This window comes from Notothenia rossii (assembly GCF_949606895.1).
Source record: "Notothenia rossii genome assembly, chromosome: 11".
Classification (NCBI taxonomy): domain Eukaryota; kingdom Metazoa; phylum Chordata; class Actinopteri; order Perciformes; family Nototheniidae; genus Notothenia; species Notothenia rossii.
This window is the reverse complement of record NC_136910.1, coordinates 34,673,816-34,695,374: the sequence shown is the minus strand read 5'-3', so window position 1 is coordinate 34,695,374 and position 21,559 is coordinate 34,673,816. Positions and strand designations below refer to the sequence as shown.

General features: G+C 38.8%; 3 protein-coding genes across 5 annotated transcripts; 1 reads left to right on the top strand and 2 right to left on the bottom strand.

The window, feature by feature from the left end:
- Positions 1-389: 389 nt before the first annotated feature.
- Positions 390-10,014, top strand: spout1 (SPOUT domain containing methyltransferase 1). The gene is made up of 12 exons (XM_079658256.1): positions 390-534; positions 617-656; positions 1,448-1,561; positions 1,642-1,801; positions 4,102-4,191; positions 4,267-4,316; positions 5,223-5,353; positions 7,582-7,654; positions 7,761-7,859; positions 8,943-9,045; positions 9,426-9,573; positions 9,717-10,014. Exons 1-12 carry the CDS (start codon positions 487-489, stop codon positions 9,801-9,803), a joined length of 1,143 nt encoding a protein of 380 aa, XP_079514382.1. The 5' UTR covers positions 390-486; the 3' UTR covers positions 9,804-10,014.
- Positions 10,015-11,334: 1,320 nt separating this feature from the next.
- On the bottom strand, positions 11,335-15,986 carry st6galnac6 (ST6 (alpha-N-acetyl-neuraminyl-2,3-beta-galactosyl-1,3)-N-acetylgalactosaminide alpha-2,6-sialyltransferase 6). Its single transcript, XM_079658257.1, has 6 exons — positions 15,852-15,986; positions 15,386-15,464; positions 14,893-15,087; positions 13,199-13,611; positions 12,429-12,536; positions 11,335-12,327 (listed from the first exon to the last, which is right to left on the bottom strand). The coding sequence occupies exons 2-6, from the start codon at positions 15,407-15,409 to the stop codon at positions 12,135-12,137; spliced, it is 933 nt and encodes a 310-aa protein (XP_079514383.1). The 5' UTR covers positions 15,410-15,464; positions 15,852-15,986; the 3' UTR covers positions 11,335-12,134.
- A 797-nt stretch (positions 15,987-16,783) lies between these two features.
- On the bottom strand, positions 16,784-21,087 carry st6galnac4 (ST6 (alpha-N-acetyl-neuraminyl-2,3-beta-galactosyl-1,3)-N-acetylgalactosaminide alpha-2,6-sialyltransferase 4). 3 transcript variants are annotated; one of them, XM_079658259.1, is made up of 5 exons: positions 20,741-21,087; positions 19,923-20,179; positions 18,920-19,329; positions 18,606-18,713; positions 16,784-18,517 (listed from the first exon to the last, which is right to left on the bottom strand). In XM_079658259.1, exons 2-5 carry the CDS (start codon positions 20,067-20,069, stop codon positions 18,331-18,333), a joined length of 852 nt encoding a protein of 283 aa, XP_079514385.1. In that variant the 5' UTR covers positions 20,070-20,179; positions 20,741-21,087; the 3' UTR covers positions 16,784-18,330. The 3 variants fall into 3 exon arrangements, with proteins under 3 accessions (XP_079514385.1, XP_079514386.1, XP_079514384.1); XM_079658260.1 differs by having other exon boundaries at positions 19,923-20,117; XM_079658258.1 differs by having other exon boundaries at positions 19,923-20,069.
- Positions 21,088-21,559: the final 472 nt, after the last annotated feature.

The window sequence follows — 21,559 nt, the reverse complement described above, 5'->3', positions numbered from 1 at the left end:
GAACAATGTTTAATATCTCTAAAAGTATGAATCAGATGTAGAAGTTGTGTTACACGAATAATGTCAGAAAGATGTGTAACATTTTAAAGTTGGAATGAGGTTTCTGAGTGAAACGATATGAAGGAGCAGTTAGCAGTTGAAGTTCCTTGAAGATTGTTCAAGTCTGAAGATTTTCTCCATGTATCTTATGAAAGTTATGAATAAGAAAAGTAATAGCAATCGATTCCTGACCGAGCTGGACGTTTTGATGTTTGAATGGAGTTTCTGCGATGTGGAATGTGGGAGAAGAAGAGGTACAAAATAACCCGGCGGAATAATAAAGAATTTCGTGCGTCGAAGAACAGATAGTTGGAATGCTGTATCAGCATGCCCACTAAATAAGGCAAAAACTAGTCTCAGCTCTTGAAATTCCACATCAGGCTTTTATTTTGAAACGTGTGTCGTGACCCGGATGTAAATAGTCTTCACGTGTTGGTGCGTGTAAAAATGTCTACCGACGTCCTAGCGAAAAGACCCAAAATTGAGCCCTCTTTGGTACTTAAAACTATTATATTACATTAAAGTATCACTTTAATTTTCTCCATATTACTTATAATGTGTTGGTTATTTTTTACAGCCTGAGGACAAGGTGGACTGGAAGAAAAAGAAAGCAGATGGTGAGTACAGCTAGCTAGTTAGCTACATGCTAAAGCAGTTTAGTTTGATACACATGTTCAATTATAGTTCAACTGTTTCATCGCTATTAAGTTAAATTATGTTTTAAAGTTGTTATTTCATAAAAAAAAGGTCTACCAAACGCTACAATAAATAATTACGTATGATGTTTTACCATGTGTTTAGCCACTCCATTGAGATATTGAATGTATTGTTGGTAATTAATACTTTTAGGCATTGGTAATGTAACTCTTTTATTCAAGTAGGCCTACTGTACTTTTCTACAGTTTTGAGGTATTGGTTCTTTATTTGACTATATGTTTTATATAATTCTACTCCACTACATTTGTTTTTTGTTTTGCTATTGTTCACTATCTATATAATTGTTAAGTTATAAATGAGTTACTGTAATACATTATCATTTAATAATTTACCCAACAGTAAGCAGTAATAAAAGCAATAATACTTTCATATGTTTTCTGGAACAAATGTTTTTACCTTAGTAAGATTTTAATTCAGGACTAGTAACAGAGTATCTTCACACTCTGGTATTGTTCCTTTTAAAAATGTAATGGATCTGTATATGAATACTTCTTCCACTTCTGCTTTTTAGAGAGTAATAGTAGAAGTAGACAACTCAGATTCAGTCACAAGTAGATATTGACATCTTCTCCGTACTAATTTCAAATGACCACAAACCAAAAAACCCTTACACTCTCCATTCAGATATCCCCAGTCTGTCTACATGTGTCTTCATCGCTTACCAATATCATTCATTCTTCTTTAAAAACAGTAAAGGAGTCCAAGAAGCAAAGGAAAGAGGCCAAGCTGATCAAACAGTTGGATAAGCAGATAGAGCTCGAGTCTGCAGAGAAGGAAAAACATGAACAGAGCCAAGACAATAAAGGTAACCTTGTTATCATTTTTGATATTGTTATTCTACCTGTGAAAGACCACGTGCTGTAATGTGTTGTCTGTGTCCCTCAGGTCGGGCGTACACGGTGAGTGTGGCTCTGCCCGGCTCTGTCCTGGATAACGCTCAGTCCACGGAGCTCCGGACCTACCTGGCGGGACAGATCGCCAGAGCCTGTGTCGTGTTCTGTGTCGACGAGATCGTTGTGTTCGATGAATACGGAGAAGATGTCAAGTAAGTTAAATCAACAGGTACACTATATCTGTGAACACCAAGCTGTAGAAATAAAAAATCATAATTTGATGCAATTGTGCTAAAAAATACAGTTTCCCATTAACCTACATTAGGAAAGACATATCATTTTTGAAGTAAAGCAACTAGTCAGTACACGCACCATTCACTGCTTCTTGTTCTTTTTACCATGGACGTGTACCGTTTGGATCTCATGGTTATGAACGTGTGCTTACCCCTTTATTAAATGCTTGTGTACTCATTCAATTCTACCTTTTATCTGCCCTGTCCCATTTCTTGTACAAATGTAAATGTCCCCTCTTTGGGACAAATAAAAGATTTTCGATTCTCATTAGTTCCTGAAAGTTGTAAAATACGCATATAGCCTAATAAGCATGTGTTTAGAATAGAGTTTTATCCCTACATACATTAGACCAGGGGTCGGCAACCCCTGGCACGCGGCACCGTAACCAGTGGCACACTAGGAATAAGTGGAATAAGTGTGCAAAATATTTAAATTGTATTTTCGGATCCTGAACGAGACCGCCGCCAGAGCGCGTCTCCCCGTTACCTTCAGAAGGAAGCCATGCACGTAACGCAGCCCCGCTCTCTTTAACTCCAGGTAACTTTCTGCCGCTTTCCTCTGTGGTGCAGTGCTGATCGTTTCACCACGGAGGAAAGCACTTAACTAATTGCAGTACCCATAAGGAGCTGTACAAATGCCGCAGTTTTTGAAAGCCCAGTGGCGATCTGCTCATCTCTCATCGAAATAATATGCTACAAAGGGGCGGACTGGCGATCTGTGTGTTGAACTTTCCTGTCGGCTCCCAGACCGTAGTCGAGGAGGGCAGAAGCAACAAGCTTCAGGTTCAATAACCCACTTTAGCTTAAATGACTGGAGAGAGGCGAGCTCTTCTTGGGAGGCCGTTGCATTTATTTAGCTGTTCTTCTGTTTCACAAAATACATCACAGACCTCTGTTTTTCTGCTTCCTCGTTTCACTTCCAGAAACATACACGTTCCCTCACTGTCGCTCTACCATCCACAAACACACATGCACAAGCCACACCCCTCTCTCTCTCTCTCTCTCTCTTAAAGGGACAGCGATCTCATCTCACTCTGCATTACCCTAATATCATAAAATGTGTGCTCTGGAAAATCACAAAACGGACGATCGTCCTTATTATTATCCCTTTTAAACCAATTATTTAAATGTGTTAAATTCGGCATCATGTAAGTTGCGCTGACAGGTCCACACACTGCTTCCCCTCAGCGAGGCTCCCCCGCCCTCCTGCCGATAGTTCACGAGCGTCAAGCTCCTCAACCGCACCCCCCCCCTTGATAATTCTCGATCGTTGGCACGCTGATCAATTTTATTTTTTTAAATGGCACTTCATATCAAAAAGGTTGCCGACCCCTGCATTAGACCCTCCAGCAAAACGCGGGCTAAAATCCTTGATTATGCGATTAAACATGCGGGGTTTCTATGTGATTTTATGCGGTGAAATTGCGGGAAGTTGCGAAATATGCGGAAAGTTGCGAAATATGCTAAATATGCGGGGGAAAAGAATAACAATTTTTTTAAATATCGGGCTGTCTAATTTATTCTCTCTCACGCACAACCTGCCACTAACGTTAAACCCCTTTACTATTCAATTAAACACATTCAATGTTTATTTATTGTAAAAGCAATTGGGCTATTTTAATCTCACACACACACACACTTCTCCGCCTCATTCTGTTTTCATTTACTCGTTCGTTATCTGACCAGCTTCAATCTTGTAGGCTACTCACTTCGTTTCTTGTAGCCCTCGAAAGGGTTTTGGAGGTTGATCCCTCGGTGAACGTGAGTTGAATGGCTTTCTTGTCCGCACTAGCAGAAAGCATTTTCGAATGTTTGAATGAATCAAAGTGGGTCGCCACCGTCGATTTTCTGTTATACTCCAACACACAGTTGCACGGGGTGCCGAATAGTTTCCCCCCTATTTTTGCCCGGTCTTTAGTAGAAATGTTCGTTGGTAAATGAGCTCTATACAGTGTTGTTTACATTCTGTGATGCGCGAGCTGATGACGTCACGTCAAGACGAGTTAACTTTTTTTTCTTCTCAACTTTGTGTGGAAAAATGCGGGGATTATGCGACCTTTTGATAAATATGCGGCCTTTTAAAAATCTGCGCCATTTTGCTGATTATGCGGTAAATTCTGCGATCGCAGAATCGCGTTTTTCTGGAGGGTCTAATACATGGTAATCACCCCAAAGCCATCTGAAAACCAATAGAAAATACTATTTGTTTTCTCCCACAGGACCGTAGAAGGAGAATTTAAAGGTGTTGGTAAGAAAGGACAAGCTTGTATTCAGCTGGCCAGAATACTTCAGTACCTGGAATGTCCTCAGTAAGTAGTACACTTATTATAATCAGATCACTGCCATTTGATCAGATTCTGATTACTGCTTTTATTTTTACCCAGGTATCTGCGCAAGTGGTTTTTCCCAAAGCATCAAGATTTGCAGTATGCAGGTTAGAGTTCCAATTTCATTTATGGCGCATTTACACTGCAGGCCTCGCTCGGTTTGGTTAGGCCTTATTAGGCCCGGCTCACTTTAATGCTGCGCTCACATTACAGTTTAGGAACTGGGGTAGTATCTATAGTAACGCAGTGTAGGCGGAGCCGTGACGTCATCTTCAATGAGCGCCCCAGAAAAACAACACAGCTGTTAGCTCTTAGCGCTCAGAGCTCACAGCTCCTCTTATCTGTTCAGAAACTAGACAAAAGTTAAACAAGTACAAACCACAGACTGTCTGTGTCATGGTGAATACAGTCGTTGGTTTATTTATGTCTGTATAGGCCGTTGTTGTAAGTGTGGACGGTCGGAGCATTTACAACGTTAGCTTAGCCAAATCTCCATTAGAAAACACGCATTTTAAAAGGTTTTTCGCCTGCCGTCTGTCTGCAGACTTGTCAAAGCCTTAATTCATGGTTTTTACTAACCGGTATCAGTATGTAGTTACTTCGGCATCATTTTGAAACGTGTATTACAATTAAATCACGGTCAAATATGTTCATCTTGTTGTAGTTGTAGCCCCCTTGAATGCGATTCTCTCTCTAGTTTAGCAAACTCAGCCCGACTCGGCCCTATTTGTTGGCCTCGATAGAACCTCGATTTAGTCGGGCCAGAAAAAAGGTGAAAAAGTAGCCCTGGGCCGGAACTAGGCCAAGTGGAAGCGCAACCAAAAACAGGCCCCGCACGGCTCGGCACGCTTAAAGCGTGCTCCGCACTGCAGTGTGAATGCGTCAATCTGAATATAAGAAGACACATTGATTATAAGAAGACACATTAATCTAAGAAGACACATAGATTATAAGAAGACACATTAATCTAAGAAGACACATTTCTTGAAAGTAATTGCTCTTTTTTTCTGCAGGTTTGTTGAACCCTTTAGACAGCCCTCACCACATGAGGATAGACGATGAGTCAGCGTATCGGGAAGGAATCGTCCTCGACCGGCCGAACAAACCAGGAAAAGGCTCTTTGGTCAACTGTGGGATGAGAAAGGTGAGCATGGTTAAATAGATAAGTAATAGAGGGATAGTACAAAGTTACTGACATCATGTCATGTGGACAAAATGCACAAGTAACTAATTAAAGATACATTTGACTGATATCGTCCAAATATTCAAATGTTTGCTCATTATAACGGTGTAGTGCAGGGTGTCCGCGGGGTCTTAAAAAGTATTAAAAGTTGATAAATCAATTTAGCGAAAATTAAGGCTATTAAAAAGTATTAAACGGCATTTTCCAAGCTATTAAGAAGGTCCACAGCAACGACAACATGAAACAGTGAAACACCCTTTAATTTACTGAAACGACATGTCGGGAAACCCCCCAAGGCGGCCTCATGCATAGCGCGCGCCGTAAAATGCTGCTTATTATTTTAAGTTTCTTTGCCTTGCTCCGCTCTGTGGGGGGGGGGGGGGGGAACTAAGCGACTACGGTAACGGGTCCCAAGGTGGGTAGACCGGCATACGCAACGCTCTGGGGGTCCAACGGCTCCGTGTGTAAGCCCTATATGATCATTTTCTGATAACGATGAAATGGCCCGCCTCCCTCTCCCCGCGTCTCCTGCTGCTGCTGGGCTGTCAGAAGAGGGGGAGGAAAAGAGGCAGGCACCGTTTATTAAATATTCTTATATTATTATACAGAGAACAGAGTCGTTATCAATTTGTTTGAAAGCTCAATAAATAACAAAGAAGACCTCTGACCGGCACTTTTCTAATTTTGTACGGAAGATTTAAACTTTAACGGACATGTTGACCGGCGGAACATTTTTTTTACGGAAACTGCCGCACGGTCCCCTCGTTCCTTGGAAGAGGCGGTGAGGTGGGTGTTTTTCATCTGCTGTGTACGTAAAATGCTGTGGAGAGATATACAGCAGGAGAACACGCCGTCCACCGCGGAGAATAAACAGAAGGGCAACCATGGCAACCATGCTCCGGGGTCTTCTTCGCTGCTTTTGGTGTATTTCGGGAGGCAGCAGCGCCACTTACAGGCCTCGTTTCCAGCATTTCCAGCGGTCTAGTGTGAACGGACACGTTAATGAATCGAATGCGTGTGAACGGAAGCCTTTTTTGCGCTTGCGTATGTGTCCTCGTGGGGCCGGGGTCTAAGCCAAACTATATCCGGTCACAGAGATCTGCTATTTTAAAGTAAAGTCAACACATATCGACCCTAAATATAGTCTATATTAAGAACGAAAAAAATCATAACATATATATCCTTTTTTGTAAACATATGACAAATGTGTGAGGGTGATGACGTCAGAGCATCGTCCTATGTGCCAGGGCTTAGCCCCGGACAGCCCCAGCCCAATTTAACCCCTGGGTATTTGAGAGGGAGCTCCTATATGGCATTACCCCACTGAAGCTCACCAAAGTTTAACATATTTCATAGTTCAAAGTTTTGTCAATTATTTTGTTTATTGGTCAAATACTGGTTTCTAATGGTTTCTGAGGAGTTTTACTGGAATGAAAGAACACAGAGTCTACAGAAGCAAAAAAGCAGCATACTGCATTAAACCTGACCTTCACAGAGAGGTTGAAGTTCATGTGGAAAGGAGGCTTCAGTAGTCTGTCTGCACTCTGTTTAGTTTTGCTATCTTACTATCAATATTGTAAATGTGAGGTAAAGTGTGTAGCCGATGTAACCGGTTAGAACTCAAAGTTGGAATGAGGTCTTAAAATGTATGGAAAGGGTCTTAAAAAAGGTCTTAAAAGGTATTAAATTTGACTTCAGGATCCTGCATATACCCTGTAGTGAAAGTCTGTACATGCTTTGGCTGATCTTGTTATGACTGTGATTGGTTTATGACTGCTTGAAGTTGTCTGCTGCCTATCTTGGGCCAGGACTCCTTGGGAAAAGAGGCTTTTAATCTCAATGAGATAATAAATATAGAAAGTAGGCTATAAATAACGATTTTGTTCTGATTTACAAAAAAAAGGTATTCTTTAGATTAATTTCACATTCTAACATTTGAAAATATAATAGTATAACTTGAAGTTTCCCAGAGCTCAAAGTGATGTCTAGATATCCCTTCTTTTTTTTACAACTGCTGAAAACCCCAAATATATTGGGTTTTATAGTTTATTATAAAGACAAAGAAAAACATTGGTGTGTTTATGTGCTTCAAGAGATGGCCCAAACTATAACATAATAATCTAAATAATTGCCTATTATTATCATTCTGATTCTGCCATAGACTGATTGTCTTCCCTCTGCTCCTACAGGAGGTTCGTATTGACAAACAGCTGCAGTCTGGACTCCGAGTCACAGTGAAGCTCAATAAGAAACAGAGCAATGGTAACAAGACATTTTATTATTTAATATATTTTCTCTCTTAAAGTCCCCATGCGCTCTGGATTCTGCCACCATCAGCTCAGTTTCTCTTCCTGTGTCTCCTCCTCAGACAGCAAGATGTATAAAGGAGCGGTGGTCTCTCCTCACCTCCCCCGCACTGAAGGAGGTCTGTACTGGGGGTACAGCGTCCGCCTGGCATCCTGTCTCAGTACGTTTCTTATTCCTGTGATCAACTGCTATTATGCCCTAAATCAATTTCTAACATTTTAACTATTTTAATCTAAATAGCTAGGCCAGTCATGTTTTTTTACGTTATCAGCTTAGAGTGCGATAACCACCATCATTTGTACATTATCGACTATTCTTCCACAGCTCGGGTTAAGGAACATTTCATATTTGAGCCGGATGGTAGAGGCGTGTTGTTATTTGCACTTTCTGTAAACAAATGTCCTTCTATTGACAAACGGCTTGCACCATTATGCCTGTTTCGGATGGAAAGACTATGCAAATAGTTAATACTTGTTTTTATCATTTTTAAAGATTCCAAGATTTTTTAGTTTTGGTGGTTTTAATTTATCCTTTATTTATTTAGAATATTTTGGACCTTCTCCATCGAAATCAGTCGCATTGACTTGAAGACACATTTTGAGTTGTACTGTTGAAAAGAGGAGATTCCTAGCTTTCAAAATATTAAGCGAAATATGTCACATTATATAATGACTGTCACCGAGTCATCATTTTGAGAAAAAGGCCTTCAAAGTTTCTTCTTCTCTGGAATCGATCGATCTGATTGATTATTAGTGGAGCAAATGATAAAAATACTACGGAGGGAAGATATTTTCGTTTGGATTACTGGTCTGGTGGAAGCTCGCGTGTGTGTATACGTGTTTGTGTATTTTTGCGTTTGTGTGTATTGTGTGAAAACACTCACGTTCATCCACGTTTATTTTGAAATGAGCCGTTGCGACTTCCGACTGATTTCGATAGAGCGGGTCACATGTTTTCATGTTTCAATTCCAGTGTTCATTGCTCTTTGAAAATGTTTACTTTCATTATAATGCTAATATATTATCATTTTATATAATGGTATAAAATGGGGTTAAAATGAAAATAGTGTCTTTTATCTCAACTATTTCTGGGACAATATATCGTCCAAACAAAAGTATTTATCATGACAGGCCGGAACTAGCTTTTTCATCCACACAACCTACTAATTTGTGTACTAATCCAGTTTGAGTATCTAGCACGCTGTGACTGCTTGATCCTTATTGCTGTTGGTTTGGTAATGCAGGTGCAGTATTTACTGAAAGTCCGTATGAGGATGGATACGACCTGACTATTGGAACATCAGAGAGAGGCAACAACTTGGACCAATCAACACTCTCACCATTCAAGTAGGTTCAGAAACAATAGGATAACTATCGCCAAATTCACTCTCAACGAAGCAGCAAAGTGCGGCATTCAACAGTAATTATTAAAAGTTCAACTTTTAAGGCACATTTTTGGCCAGAGATTTCCTACAGCTAATTTGTTAATGGACTCTTATTTACTCTATGTTGACCTGTGCTGCAAATAATTGATTTAGCTTGATGTACATAAATAGTCTTCTGGCTGCACACAGTACATTAATATCTCCTTTTGAAATGTAGAGGGGTAGAAGTTTAAAGCAGGATAAACCCACTTTCCACCACCACATTCTAACACAACATTTAAAGTCTTCTTATAACAATAATGGTGTTTCATTAGTTTTAAATTGAGTTTTTCCCACGTGTAGGCATCTTTTAGTCGTTTTTGGAGGTCTTCAGGGTCTGGAGGCCAGTGTAGATACTGATCAAAACCTGGAAGTGACGGACCCGAGTGTTTTGTTTGACCTTTACCTCAACACATGCCCTGACCAGGGCAGCAGGACCATTCGCACGGAGGTGAGGGCTCCTTAAATGACATATTTGAGTGACTTTTTTTTGGAGAAAAGACAGATTTACACTCTTAAAATCTACGCAAATACCTTTTTCATTTGGATGCACACCACGTGTTAATTTACTTTTGTTTATCTTCTTTTCAACAGGAGGCAATTTTAGTTTCCATGGCAGGGCTGAGACAGAAGATCACAGCTGCATTTTCAGATGTTTCCAGCGGTTCATTAAAGATTTAATGAAGACAGGAAGTGAACAAAGACTGGCAGACGTTTTATAATGACCATCAAGTTGTACTTTTTCCATTATCAGTGCTGTAGTGTTGCTTACTGTAAAACAGATGTTATTTCAAACATTCAACATCATTGTTCTTCATTCTGTATGTCTTTGTTTGTAAATGGCTCAACATATTGTACATATTGAAATACAAAAACTATCAACAAGCTTCAACTGACTTGTATTGTATTTTTCAAAGCATATAATATGACTCTCGCAACAGTACTTTCAATGAAAAACAGCGTTGAGATGGCACAACATGTACAGATAAATGTACGGAGGCAGACGGGTGCAAACGCGCTACATCGGCCCAAAACACTCAACAACTTGACAATCCCTGAGCGCCAAGAAGCGCTCCGTCCCAGCTGTGTGTGTCTCTTTTTACTGTCCCCAGGTTTCCTTTGAGTTTTGAGCTTCTTGCAGCGTTTTTTTAATGCAGTTTTTTTAATGCAGTTTTGTATATGCAGCGCTTTTAGTAAACGCTGCGCATGTGATGTGAAGTTGGTGAGATGTTTCTTCGTTTGGATATGTTTTGGCAAATTAGTGTTTTTACATTTGCATCGTTTCTAAAGCTGCAGCGTGTTTTTCCAAGTAGAAATGTTTTGTGCCGTTGTTTTGCATTTTCACCTGTTGAACTACATGGCACAGAATATTTTCATCAATGAGTCTGCTTCAGGTTTGTAAGCAGTTAATCCAACAGATTGTGTAACAGATGCGATTACTTTCCAGTTGCCATGCATGCTACGTGCATTAATCTACCCATGTGTATTAGCATTTTATTCTCATAAATACAAAAAGAAAGCCAGGCAAATATTTCATTTGAATACCAGGTTTGCACAGGAATTGCAATATGCGTTTGTTGTTCGGAGTATTTGTGGATTAGCTTGATATACACTCAGTTCCCACATAATTAGGTACATGTGGCAATACATAGTTTGATACGACTCCTGCAATAAATAATACCTTCATAAATGTTCAGATTTAAAATGTTAGAATAGTAGTAGTACAATATTTTGAGGCCTGTATTATTGTGCTGCTGAATTGCATCTGTTTGATTAATGTTTATTATACTTAGTTCTACCTTATTTATATAACTTGGGTGTCTTAGCTATTGAATGTTTTTGCATTATATGCAATATAGACATTTTGTAGTAATAGTAATATCTTGATATATTTTGCAGGCAATTTAATATCGGTGAAGTAGCAGCAGTTGTGGATTATGTATTTTTTCCAACAAATTACTTTCCAAAAATCCCAACTATACTGGCTTCTGACCAAGCACATTGCTCCCTTAAAGATGAAGGAACACTTGGTTTGCAAAAGGCATCACAGTTTTAGATATTGCACCCTTCTCTGCATCCTGTTTAGTTTAGTCATGTTTAGTTAATAGCAACATACTAATATATATATATATATATATATATATATAACACGATCATGATGCATTTTGTGAATTGAAGATGCATGCACTGAAATGCCACTGAGGTAAAAAGGTCATGAGGCACAACTTTAACTCAATTTCATGAAAACATTCAAATCAACAGCAAAAATGTTACAATGAAGTACTACATTAGACAAATCGAGGATATGACAACTTCTTTAAGATTGGAAAAAACTAGTCTTAGTATTAAGACCTAAGTATTCTGTGAAAGTGGCATTCTGTATCTGTAGAATAGTTTTTCGTGCCACATAATTTCAAGAGCCTTAATGTGTCCTATCAATATAATCAAAACATATTTGTGTCCGTTCTATTTATTGCCTGTGTCAAACATATGAAGAAATGATTCTAGCTAAAATAATGAAAAAGTATAATGGTCCTGTACGTCATATTGCTCCCATACTAAATGTGAATATACTGAAATGTACATGCCGATGAAATGGTTTAGTTGAATCTGACTGCAGTTACTGTAGTTTCACATTTGTATAGTAGACGGTTGATGTAGAGCTCAAATAGTGTTTTGTAGTCTATTGTGTTTCATGAGAATGCTTGCTTATATAATCCCCCTGAGCATGGGAAACACAAGTGCATTTTCAATAACAAAAATATTAGAAACATGTAAAAATTCCTCTTTAAATTCAATTTCGTCTATGTACAAAAACACCTGTCGGACGGCCACCACGTCGATGTGGGATTTACACAATATATTATTTCCTCTCATTTGGTCCATACGCTTTTGACCAAAAGATTCTTCGTCCTCTTGTCGTTTTCATGATTATGTGGCTTCACGAGGGTTCATTCTCTCAGTCAGGCCACAGTGAGTATGTATATTTCTCTCTTTCTTTCCCACTAAAGTCTAAACCCATTTAGGGTGAGAGAAAGTGATGTTGTACTGCTTCGCCCAGCGGCCAAACACTTGTTTCTCCGTGATGAAGCGATGGTGGTTCCCTCTGCGCCCCCCCTCATGCTGCAGGTATGTGACACACTCATCCGGCCCCCTGGGCTTGTAGTAGTGGTAGGGCATCTTTTTGGCTGGAGGTTTAAATTTTCTAGAAAAATGTAAGGTTTTATTAATGAGTTGAACAACCAGATTATTAGTGATGTTCTAATTGTGAAGCAAGTACTGCATTGTTACCAACAATGTACTTACCCACAGTGATTGGGTGGGACCATCCCATACACTTTGATACTATCACAAAGCTCGATGGCAATGACCATAGTGAACCAGCCTGTGCTCAGCCAGGAGTGAGATTTCTGTCTGAGCAGAAGAAAACAGCAAAACAATCTGTTAGTGAAATCTACCCAATATGGGTCTGGAAAAGATATACCACCATTTTATGACCAAATACCTCTCTATCAATATAGCAATGATATTGTAGGGTTGTTCATTGATGCGTTCACAACAAATGATACAATGACAATTTTTATAATCATCAATAATAGCAAATGAATTACTTAAAAACCTAAAAAAAGTTGCAAAAATAATATTTAAAATTGCAATATAATGAGCAACGTCCTCAAAACATGATATAGTGTATATAAACATAATAGTTTAAAATAATGACTTGGTATCTCAAAGCAAGGAGACACTTTCACCAAATATCGTAAAAGATCATCTTTGTATTAAGCCATTAAAAGACATCCATCCAAATGACAAAATAATGATTTAATTTCACCAAATATTGACTAGAAATTGCAAAATAACAACTTAGTTTCTCAAATAATGGGAAACATCTTTCAAATAATTACTAAATTTAGCAAAAATAATGACTTCATATTAAGCCAGAATAGAAAACATTTACGATAATACAATTTGCAACATCTCTGACAAAATGCAGTCTCATATCATGTTCTGGATAATGTATCTGGCTCTACAATAACCCACATGAAACCTGATCCCTCTGCTCAGTGAACCCTCACCTGTCCCGCCCGGTCTCCCGGTGAAACAGGCTGTCGAAGCGGCGCATCTTGCTGGCGGTGATGCTGAAGCAGGACATGTTGCTGTAGGTGGTGCTGACCCTCTGGATCAGCCGGTACAGGGTCCCTTTGGCGTCCTTCCCCATCTTGTTGGGGGGTCCCCAGAAGATGATCACAGGGCTGCTGTCGGGCCTGTGCAGGAACTCGCTGGGCCTGCGGACCACCCTGAACACGCTGGAGTGGGCCACCACCCTCAGAGAGGTCTGGTTCCCCACGTCCGCCTCGAAGCCCAGCGTGGGGGCGTCGTTCATCCGGATCACACACTGCGCCTGGTCGATCTCCGTCCCGGCTCGACTCCCCAGGACGTGGCTGGAGCTCGTCACCAGAGCACAGCTGCCACAGTGCAGACTCATCGTCTGACGGGAAGAGACACAAGAGTGGATCAACTTATAGTTTAGCAAAATATCGATTTAATGACACAAAAGAAATGATGAAGAACCTCAAAATAATGAGAAGCTTTCTCAGAAATAAGTATTGCACAATATTTTGAATTTACGGCATTAATTAATGCATTTTTATTGCAAAAATAATGACTTGGTGTTGAAAAAAAATTACTTGTATCATCTTAATGAGTAACTGTTCCCAAAAAGAACTTTAAATAACTCTTTGTGTTGAAATTCTTAGTCATTGTTTGGAGAACAATGTTTTTGCAGTGCTCAGCTGGCTTCTTATAGCTTCATATTTGTATTTTAAACTGGTTGACATAAGTTGTTGTGTGTTATGAGATATGATAAATGAAAGCAGGATGTAGCTGGTTTGGAGAGGAACAGTTCACCTTGTATTTCACAGTGTTTACTTTGAGTGACTCATCTCTTACAGTTCTTGATTTTGAATAATTCCCTGTAATGTCTTACATAAGCTGCAGCTGCCCACTGTTTAGGACAGGGGTGTCAAACTCAAATCCGGCCGTGACTTCATTTTATGTGGCCCCACAAGAGCTTTTAAAGAATATAACATGTTTATTATACGGTTACATGCCGATTTACAGAAGCGATGCCCATAAACTACATGTCCCACAATGCATCTCAAATTGGACTTTTTTCTCAGAATTTGACTTTTTTTTTCTTCAAAAATATGCCTTTTATCTTAGAATTTGACTTCTTTTTCAAAATGTTACCTTTTCCCCAAAATTTCACTTTTTAAAAAAAACGTTTTTTTCCAGAATGTGGCTTTTCTTTTTAGATCATTTTGTGACATTCTCACTGAAGAGACTTGCAATTATTTGCCATAGACTTCTTCTTTCAGACGTAATTAATTATGAAGTTACCCTATCCGATAATAATCCAATGCAGCAGAGGCAATAATGTAATACATTATTTTATATATATTAAATATTTCTATATGTATTTTTATATAGTCTTAAAGTTACAACCGGTTCTTTGAGTGCAACCATAATGCGAATGTGGCCCGTGATGAAATTGAGTTTGACACCCCTGGTTTAGGAAGTCCGTGCGTCGTTCCTTTTTTGAACAATGCACCAAATCCTTTTTGTATCTTTACTGACTTCCTGAGTTTTGAAGTTAACATGCTCCGTGCAGCAGCTACATTTCCCTTCTTTTGCATTCTTCTCTGATACTTATTGTGGATTTCCACGTCATAAAACACATTTCTTCGTCCGTGCATGAGCTGTTGAGTACCTTGTTCCCATGGAATGGCACATATCCGTCTTTCCCAGACCACTTCTTCAGATCTGTGGCCTTGATGGCCTTATTTATAGCCAGATGTAGTGGAGAGTAGATGTTATCGTTGACATTGTTGGAGCCATAGAGGATGAGGAGTGTCATCAGGACGAAGATGGCTGCGAAGATCACCAGCCTGTGGCTCTGCTGCCCCTGAGGAGTAAACAACAGAGTTAAGGTGTCATCTAAAACCTAATTTGACCGACATTTTGTATCAACACTATGCTTCTGCTCCACTGGTTTCAGAGGGAATTATTTGATTGTTTTGTCAACAATTATTTTTAAAAGCTGTAATTAATTTAGGAGTTTACATTTTACAAAGAGAACAATTTGGAGCTTATTAAATATAATGTATTTTGTAACATAAACGAATCAACACTATAGGCCTACTGTAAAAAAAAAAGTCTCACTATGGTTTCAACTTGGTCTGAGGGCCACACCCTGCTCTTACCTTTGCACTGAGCTTGAGCCCCATTCTGTCAGATCAGGCTGTGTTCCAACACACTGCCAGTGACTGTCTGTCATCATATCTGAAATATGGACAAACATGAGATGCTGCTGTACATTCAAATCCAATCATGCGATGAGTCCACCATTGCCCTAACACTACATTATTCAGTATTATGGCGATGCTCCAACAAAAACAAGCACAGTTATTCACTTAATGTATGCTAATTGCAGTACAAATCCTATACCAATCTATATGTTACTTTTACCTTAAACCCCATTAATACAAGGCAATTATTATATTGTAGAAGAAAAGGAAACATCATACGCAGCCATATTTCCCAACGGCTGTTGACGAACATGCACTGAGATGATTCTAGTTTTAAACAACACCCCGCTGATAGGATTAAATATCATCCGCAGCGACATGTCCCATTCCGATGGACAACTGTCTTTAATCCGCACTTTACCGTTTTATGCTCCCGGTGTGTCTCCCTGTGTGATGTCTCTCTGCTCTGCCTCGCGCCCCCATTTTCCTGCGCCACTAGCTGACGTCATCATCACGTATCTCACTGCAGCAGTGTGTGGAAAATATAATCACATTATGTATTCTTCTTATAAACATGCAAAAGTGTTCACACTAAGGGTACACAGAATAAGTAACAATAATAAAAGAAAAGACAAATACATAACTAAAGGTGATATGTATTCAAGGATTACAAAAGTGTTGTTTCATGTTTCACACTGAGGGTACACAGAATAGGTCAACATTTATTTTAAAACAAAATCATAAGATAATACATCTCTAAGAAAAGTCGATACAGATTAAAAATATTTTTTAAATATTTCCTTCTTATTCATATGTATTTTTGTATTTGTGGTGCCATTATGATGTAGTCCAACATTTGGTTTAAAGTCCGTCTATTCTTATGGATCTGGAATGTTCCTATAAATGAAATTAACAGTTTATAAAACATTAATTTTTCTTTTCCATCATCTCCTTGAAAGTATATAAACATATTTAGCGTGTATGTGTCTGTAGGCCTATATAGGCTCAAAACGTTAGCATTCATTTTCAAACATCTACTAAACCCTTGGTTTGCATCACAATTAGAAAATGTATGCAATTTGAAGGCACATTTGACATAAACCTGTACGAAAAATGAAATGGAATATTAAAAGAATCCATTAAAAATACTGTAAAATACTATAATAACTAACTGACTATATTATTAATGGAATATGGTCAAATAATAAGGATTATATTTTCAGCATATAACATGAAAGTGTAGTCTCCTCAGTGAAAACAGCTTATCCTTAAACTGAACTCATCTGATACAATTCAAAATGTCTGAAATAAAGACTTCTTGTCTTTAACCTCATACAAAGACAAGCTCTCACACACACTGTAAGCAGATTTATTCACATTTACACCAATATCTGCAGTAACCAGTGGTTTAGTTTACATTCAAGTTCGTACTTTGTACACCTCACAACACAAGTCTACTTAACACAAATCATCAATAAAACGTTTTAATTCAAACAACTTCTGTCTGAAATGTACCTTACAGAAGAACACAGTAGTTTGCACAGTAGTATAAGTACTATTATGGTCTTTGGAATTGGTCACAAATAAGCGTTATGTGACTGAAAAGGCAGCGCTATGTTTTTTACTGTAAACAACCAGCAGAACATATAAAGGGTGAAGGTGGATTTAACTCATGTTGTGTTTATGGTAGTGGACCAATTACATTCAAAGTTTCAAAAGACACTAAACTGGGTCTCCATGATCTGTGTGTACTATCCATTTAATACTGTTTGTTGGCCATTTATTGTAAACTATCTGTGAAGAGTAACCTCTGCAGAAACATGTACTGCTCGTCAGAGTTACATAGAGCCGCTGTGTCCTGTCACTGGTGTTAACTGCAAAATCTCTCTTTGGGTTAAACGGCACTGTGGAAATATCTAGACACTGCTCACAAAATGCAAGCTAAACTAAAAGCTTACGACTTAAAAAATTAAAACCTTGAATCTATGTGCACTCAAGGCAAGTTGCAAGTACAATTTGAACAGTTTTGAAGCGCATTTAAGGTACCAAAACCAACTGTGTTTCATACTTTAATAGCTGTTATCACATTAACATTATTATAAATGCAAGTTTACAGAATTATTTTTTAATTCTGAATTTTCTGTGTAATATTACGTGTGACTTTCACAACTAATTTTGCAGTTGAAACACCACATTGAGTTTTAAATTCAAGCATATGCCTAGCCTTTGAAAATCAGCAACTTCTTTGGGAATGAATCATCTTTGAGATCATTTTTTAGGCAAACATTTAAAAAGAACTCTTCGATTCCAGTTAACAATTGTCTTTGTTTTCTGCTTTTCTTTGTCTTTTATGACTGTAAATTGACCAAGGTCATTTCAAATGTAAACTTGAGTTCTGGTACAATGTCCTTCTGTTGACCTTTTTTAAAAACAATTAAAAAATGTTTTGACCAAAACATGAAACGATTAATTGAGATAACAAGTGCCAGATTAATCAAAAGTTGCAGCCCTAAACAATAAACTTCCTGTTTCCTTGAGTATAGGCGCAAGTTGAAGCTGCAGCATACAAAAACGTTTTGCAAAATTAAATAAAAAGTCAAGGCACAGGTATGAAGAAATGAAAACTGTATGCTTTGGTATAAACTGGTTTTAGTATCTAGTTTAGTGGCTTAGTTTTTTGTATCAGTTTCTATACTGATATATGGCTATGCATAATGGTAAGTAATACTGAGAGTGGGTTACCAGTTGAATGCCGGGACATCTGGAGCATTATTTCATATTTATGGCTAATGATAGTATCCACTATCAAATGGAACTTTTGGTGGTAAAAAAAACATTTTAGAAAACGATCTTCAGCAAGGAAGATTAAAAGCCAGCAAAAGTAATCTTTAAGACCTTTTTTAGAGGCTCCATGAGGGGTGTTTAAACTCCATTTTGTGCCGTGTTGCCCATTTAGCGTAGATGGCCTTCTCGGTGATGAAGCGATGACCCCCCCGCTGCGTGTTCTCGTGGACCTTGTACATCCGACACTCATCCACTCGGTTCCTCTCGTAGTAATGGTAAGGAACAGTGCTGTGATTGGCTCGACTGTCAGGAGGAGTTCACAGGTCATTTAGGATACGTAGAATAAGATGAAGCTCCAGTATTGATCATACAAGAATGCAAAATTTCTCACCTGCAGTAGTTATTATCAATCATTCCATAAACACGGATGCTGTCACACATATCTAAAGCCAGAATCATGGTGAAGAATCCGGTGCTGAGAAACGCCCCGGTCTTCATTCTGAGGGAGAAACCAAACATGTGTTCTTAAAAGACCCGTAAATGAACATAATAAAAACCAAACAAAGGCTAATAATTTACTTATGTCAGGTAAATTCATTGCAGGTGTGAGAATATTAATGATCGGCTCAAAATAATGTCAAAAACAATTATCTCCAATCAAATAACATACATTTTTTGGACTGAGACATCAAACTCATTCTGTACCTGTTCTTTCCGGTTTCATTCTGAAACACACTGTCACAGTACTGGATCTTCTCCCTGGTCACAGCGTACAGTTTGACTTTTGGATACTTCTCGGCCATCTTCAGCAGAGAATTAAAGACCCTTCCTTTCCCGTCCTGCCTCATGTTCCTCTCAGGACCCCAGAACACGTACGTGGTGTCGGCCGACTGCTGGAAATATTGGCGCTCGTTTTTTACCAGCAGGGGAACACTGGTGTGAGAGACAACCCGGACGCTGGTGCGACCCCCCACGTCTCTCTCGTAGCCCCCCGTGGGGGCATTGTTCATCCGGATCACACAGGGTACTTTGTCGATCTCTTCTCCAGCGCCGGCTCCGATCATCTGACCCGAGCTGGAGACCAAGGCACACTGGCTGCAGTGCATGTAGAGGAACTGTTGAGGACCAGGACAGGATAATCAAAATTAGAAGTCCTATTTACAGTGACAACAGCAGATAGACAGCACAAATGAAAGTCAAAACAAAATTAAGTATAATATCAAATAAAAATACATCCATGGTAAACAAATCAGGGGCAGTGTTATGAAAGAAAGTGAAGTATCAGTAAGTGAAAAAAACCAATACAACCTAAAAATGTTGTTTTAGATTTACATATTAAGTAAATTCATTGTCATAAATCTAATCTACTACAAGCATATCTCAGTATTTATTCTACCAGAATTACATCTGTATGAATATTTCTGACTATGAGACCTAGCCTGTGACTTGTTGTCATGGTTAAAGAAGGACTCAGATCATTTTCTTAAGTACAAGTACAATTACTACACTGTACAAATACATCTGTAAACACTGGAGACATGTGATCGGCAGGATTGATGTTGAGACCGAGTTCCAACCTCTAGCTTCGCAGGGGTTTCCTTTTTTTAATAGTCTGTGGATGTGCGTCTCAGAACTAACAAAACGAGCTATGACTTGGACTAAGACCCTAACGGATGTATTTTGTGAGTGATGTATTTTGTCCTCTCACCTGGTCCTTCTGGATGGGGCCGATCCTCCTGTAGCCCTGGAGCCCGTGTCCCTGCAGGGCGGTCTTCGGACCGTCCCGTGTGAGTACATGCCAAAACCAGATCAAGAGAGGAAGGCTCAGGCTGAGCAGGCCGAGCCAGCGGAGCATCTGAGGAGACGACAGGGAACGTGTTGAGGAGGTTCATCTGGAAGGAGCCTACCGGACATCCAGCTCATGTTTCCATACAAGAAGTACTCAGATCTTTCACTTAGGTAGGCCTTAAAGTAGTAATTATCAAAATGTAGAAATACTCTGTTAATCAGTTAAATAAGTAAATGTACAAATGCATTGTACTCAAAATGTACATAAATGACAAAAAAAATCGTCACTTAAATGCAAAAATATTTCACAGATGATTGGATTTGCAGCTTTTTTTGATAATAATTTTTCTCTTACAAAAGTGAGACAAAACAACCATAGGGCATGTGCCCCTTTGGGTTATTCGGACGTCATTTATTTTTCTCTTTCTGATTAACAAAATAAAATGGACAAATTACAGTATTATTATAATGTATGCATTGGTGTGTAAGCATCACTAATGCTGTAGCTGCAAGGTGGAGCTTACTTAATACTGTTTAGCATTAAAATAAACTAGTACAATTAAAATTGTCAGATAAATGTTGTGCAGTAAAAAGTACAATATTGGCTTACAGTAGTAGAATAGTCCTATAAGGAGAACAAGAAAACACTGAGACACCTTACAATTGTACACTATCTGCAATATATTCAGTAAGTGTTCTTTGTTTTGAGTACACATACATTAAATAACCGGCTTGTACCTGATATTTCATATTAAGGCCCAGGCTGCGATAGCTCCGCTTCTGAGAGCCCTAGCGAACTCATTTTCGCAGCCGATTAACTCGAGGCAGAAGCGGCAAGAAAGACAAGCCGATCCGCGGAAGACTCATGATCAGACGAATTCATATTTACAGATTTTAATGGCCGCTCCCGGTCTATTTTCCACTACAAGATCCTTTTCTTGTCAGGTTAACCTTCATCCCCAGGCAGATAAACACTTTCAGTACTGTTGGTTAATCGATTGCATGTTGGAATTAATTGTTATCTTAAAATACGTCCAGTTTTTTTTTTTTTTTTACCGTTATCTCTCATTACAGTGCCTGCCTGATTAACATTTTCTCTGTGAACAAGGCTTCCGGGCCGACCTTTCAAAATAAAAGTGTCACCTGAGCCCATAAAACAACGAAATACTCAACAACAACGTAGCCTACAATTATACATTTATCTGTTTGCATATTCTCACCTTTTTATACATATTTAATAAGCATTGTCAAACATTAGTCTCAGATAAAAACACCCAGCCAGATAATCACATGCCTGCCATTCATTGGCATTGCATACAGTTATGTTTCGTGTACATCTCAAAACATGTGTAACATGTAATTTTATATGATATTATATGATGGTATGTGTTATGCTTTCATATAATGTATATTACATTTGATTGTATGTTTTGAAAAATACATGTGGTACATTTTCCGACAGTTTACCTTGTGAGTGTTATGTTCATTCAGGGATGATGCTCTTTGATCTGCGATTTGATTGGTCTTTTAAAAAACGTATCCCGCCTCCCTTCCATC

Bases quoted from the DNA above. Each gene is read 5' to 3' on its own strand.
- spout1 (XM_079658256.1), top strand. From the start codon at position 487: ATGTCTACCGACGTCCTAGCGAAAAGACCCAAAATTGAGCCCTCTTTG. The intron at 1,562-1,641 runs GTAACCTTGTTA...TGTGTCCCTCAG, and splicing joins ACAGAGCCAAGACAATAAAG to GTCGGGCGTACACGGTGAGT. The intron at 9,574-9,716 runs GTGAGGGCTCCT...TCTTTTCAACAG, and splicing joins GCAGGACCATTCGCACGGAG to GAGGCAATTTTAGTTTCCAT.
- st6galnac6 (XM_079658257.1), bottom strand. From the start codon at position 15,409: ATGGGGCTCAAGCTCAGTGCAAAG. The intron at 15,088-15,385 runs GTAAGAGCAGGG...TTTACTCCTCAG, and splicing joins GGCTCAAGCTCAGTGCAAAG to GGGCAGCAGAGCCACAGGCT. The intron at 13,612-14,892 runs GTACTCAACAGC...TCTTCCCGTCAG, and splicing joins TGCCATTCCATGGGAACAAG to ACGATGAGTCTGCACTGTGG.
- st6galnac4 (XM_079658258.1), bottom strand. The intron at 18,714-18,919 runs GTACAGAATGAG...TTTCTCCCTCAG, and splicing joins AATGAAACCGGAAAGAACAG to AATGAAGACCGGGGCGTTTC. The intron at 18,518-18,605 runs GTGAGAAATTTT...TCCTCCTGACAG, and splicing joins ATTGATAATAACTACTGCAG to TCGAGCCAATCACAGCACTG.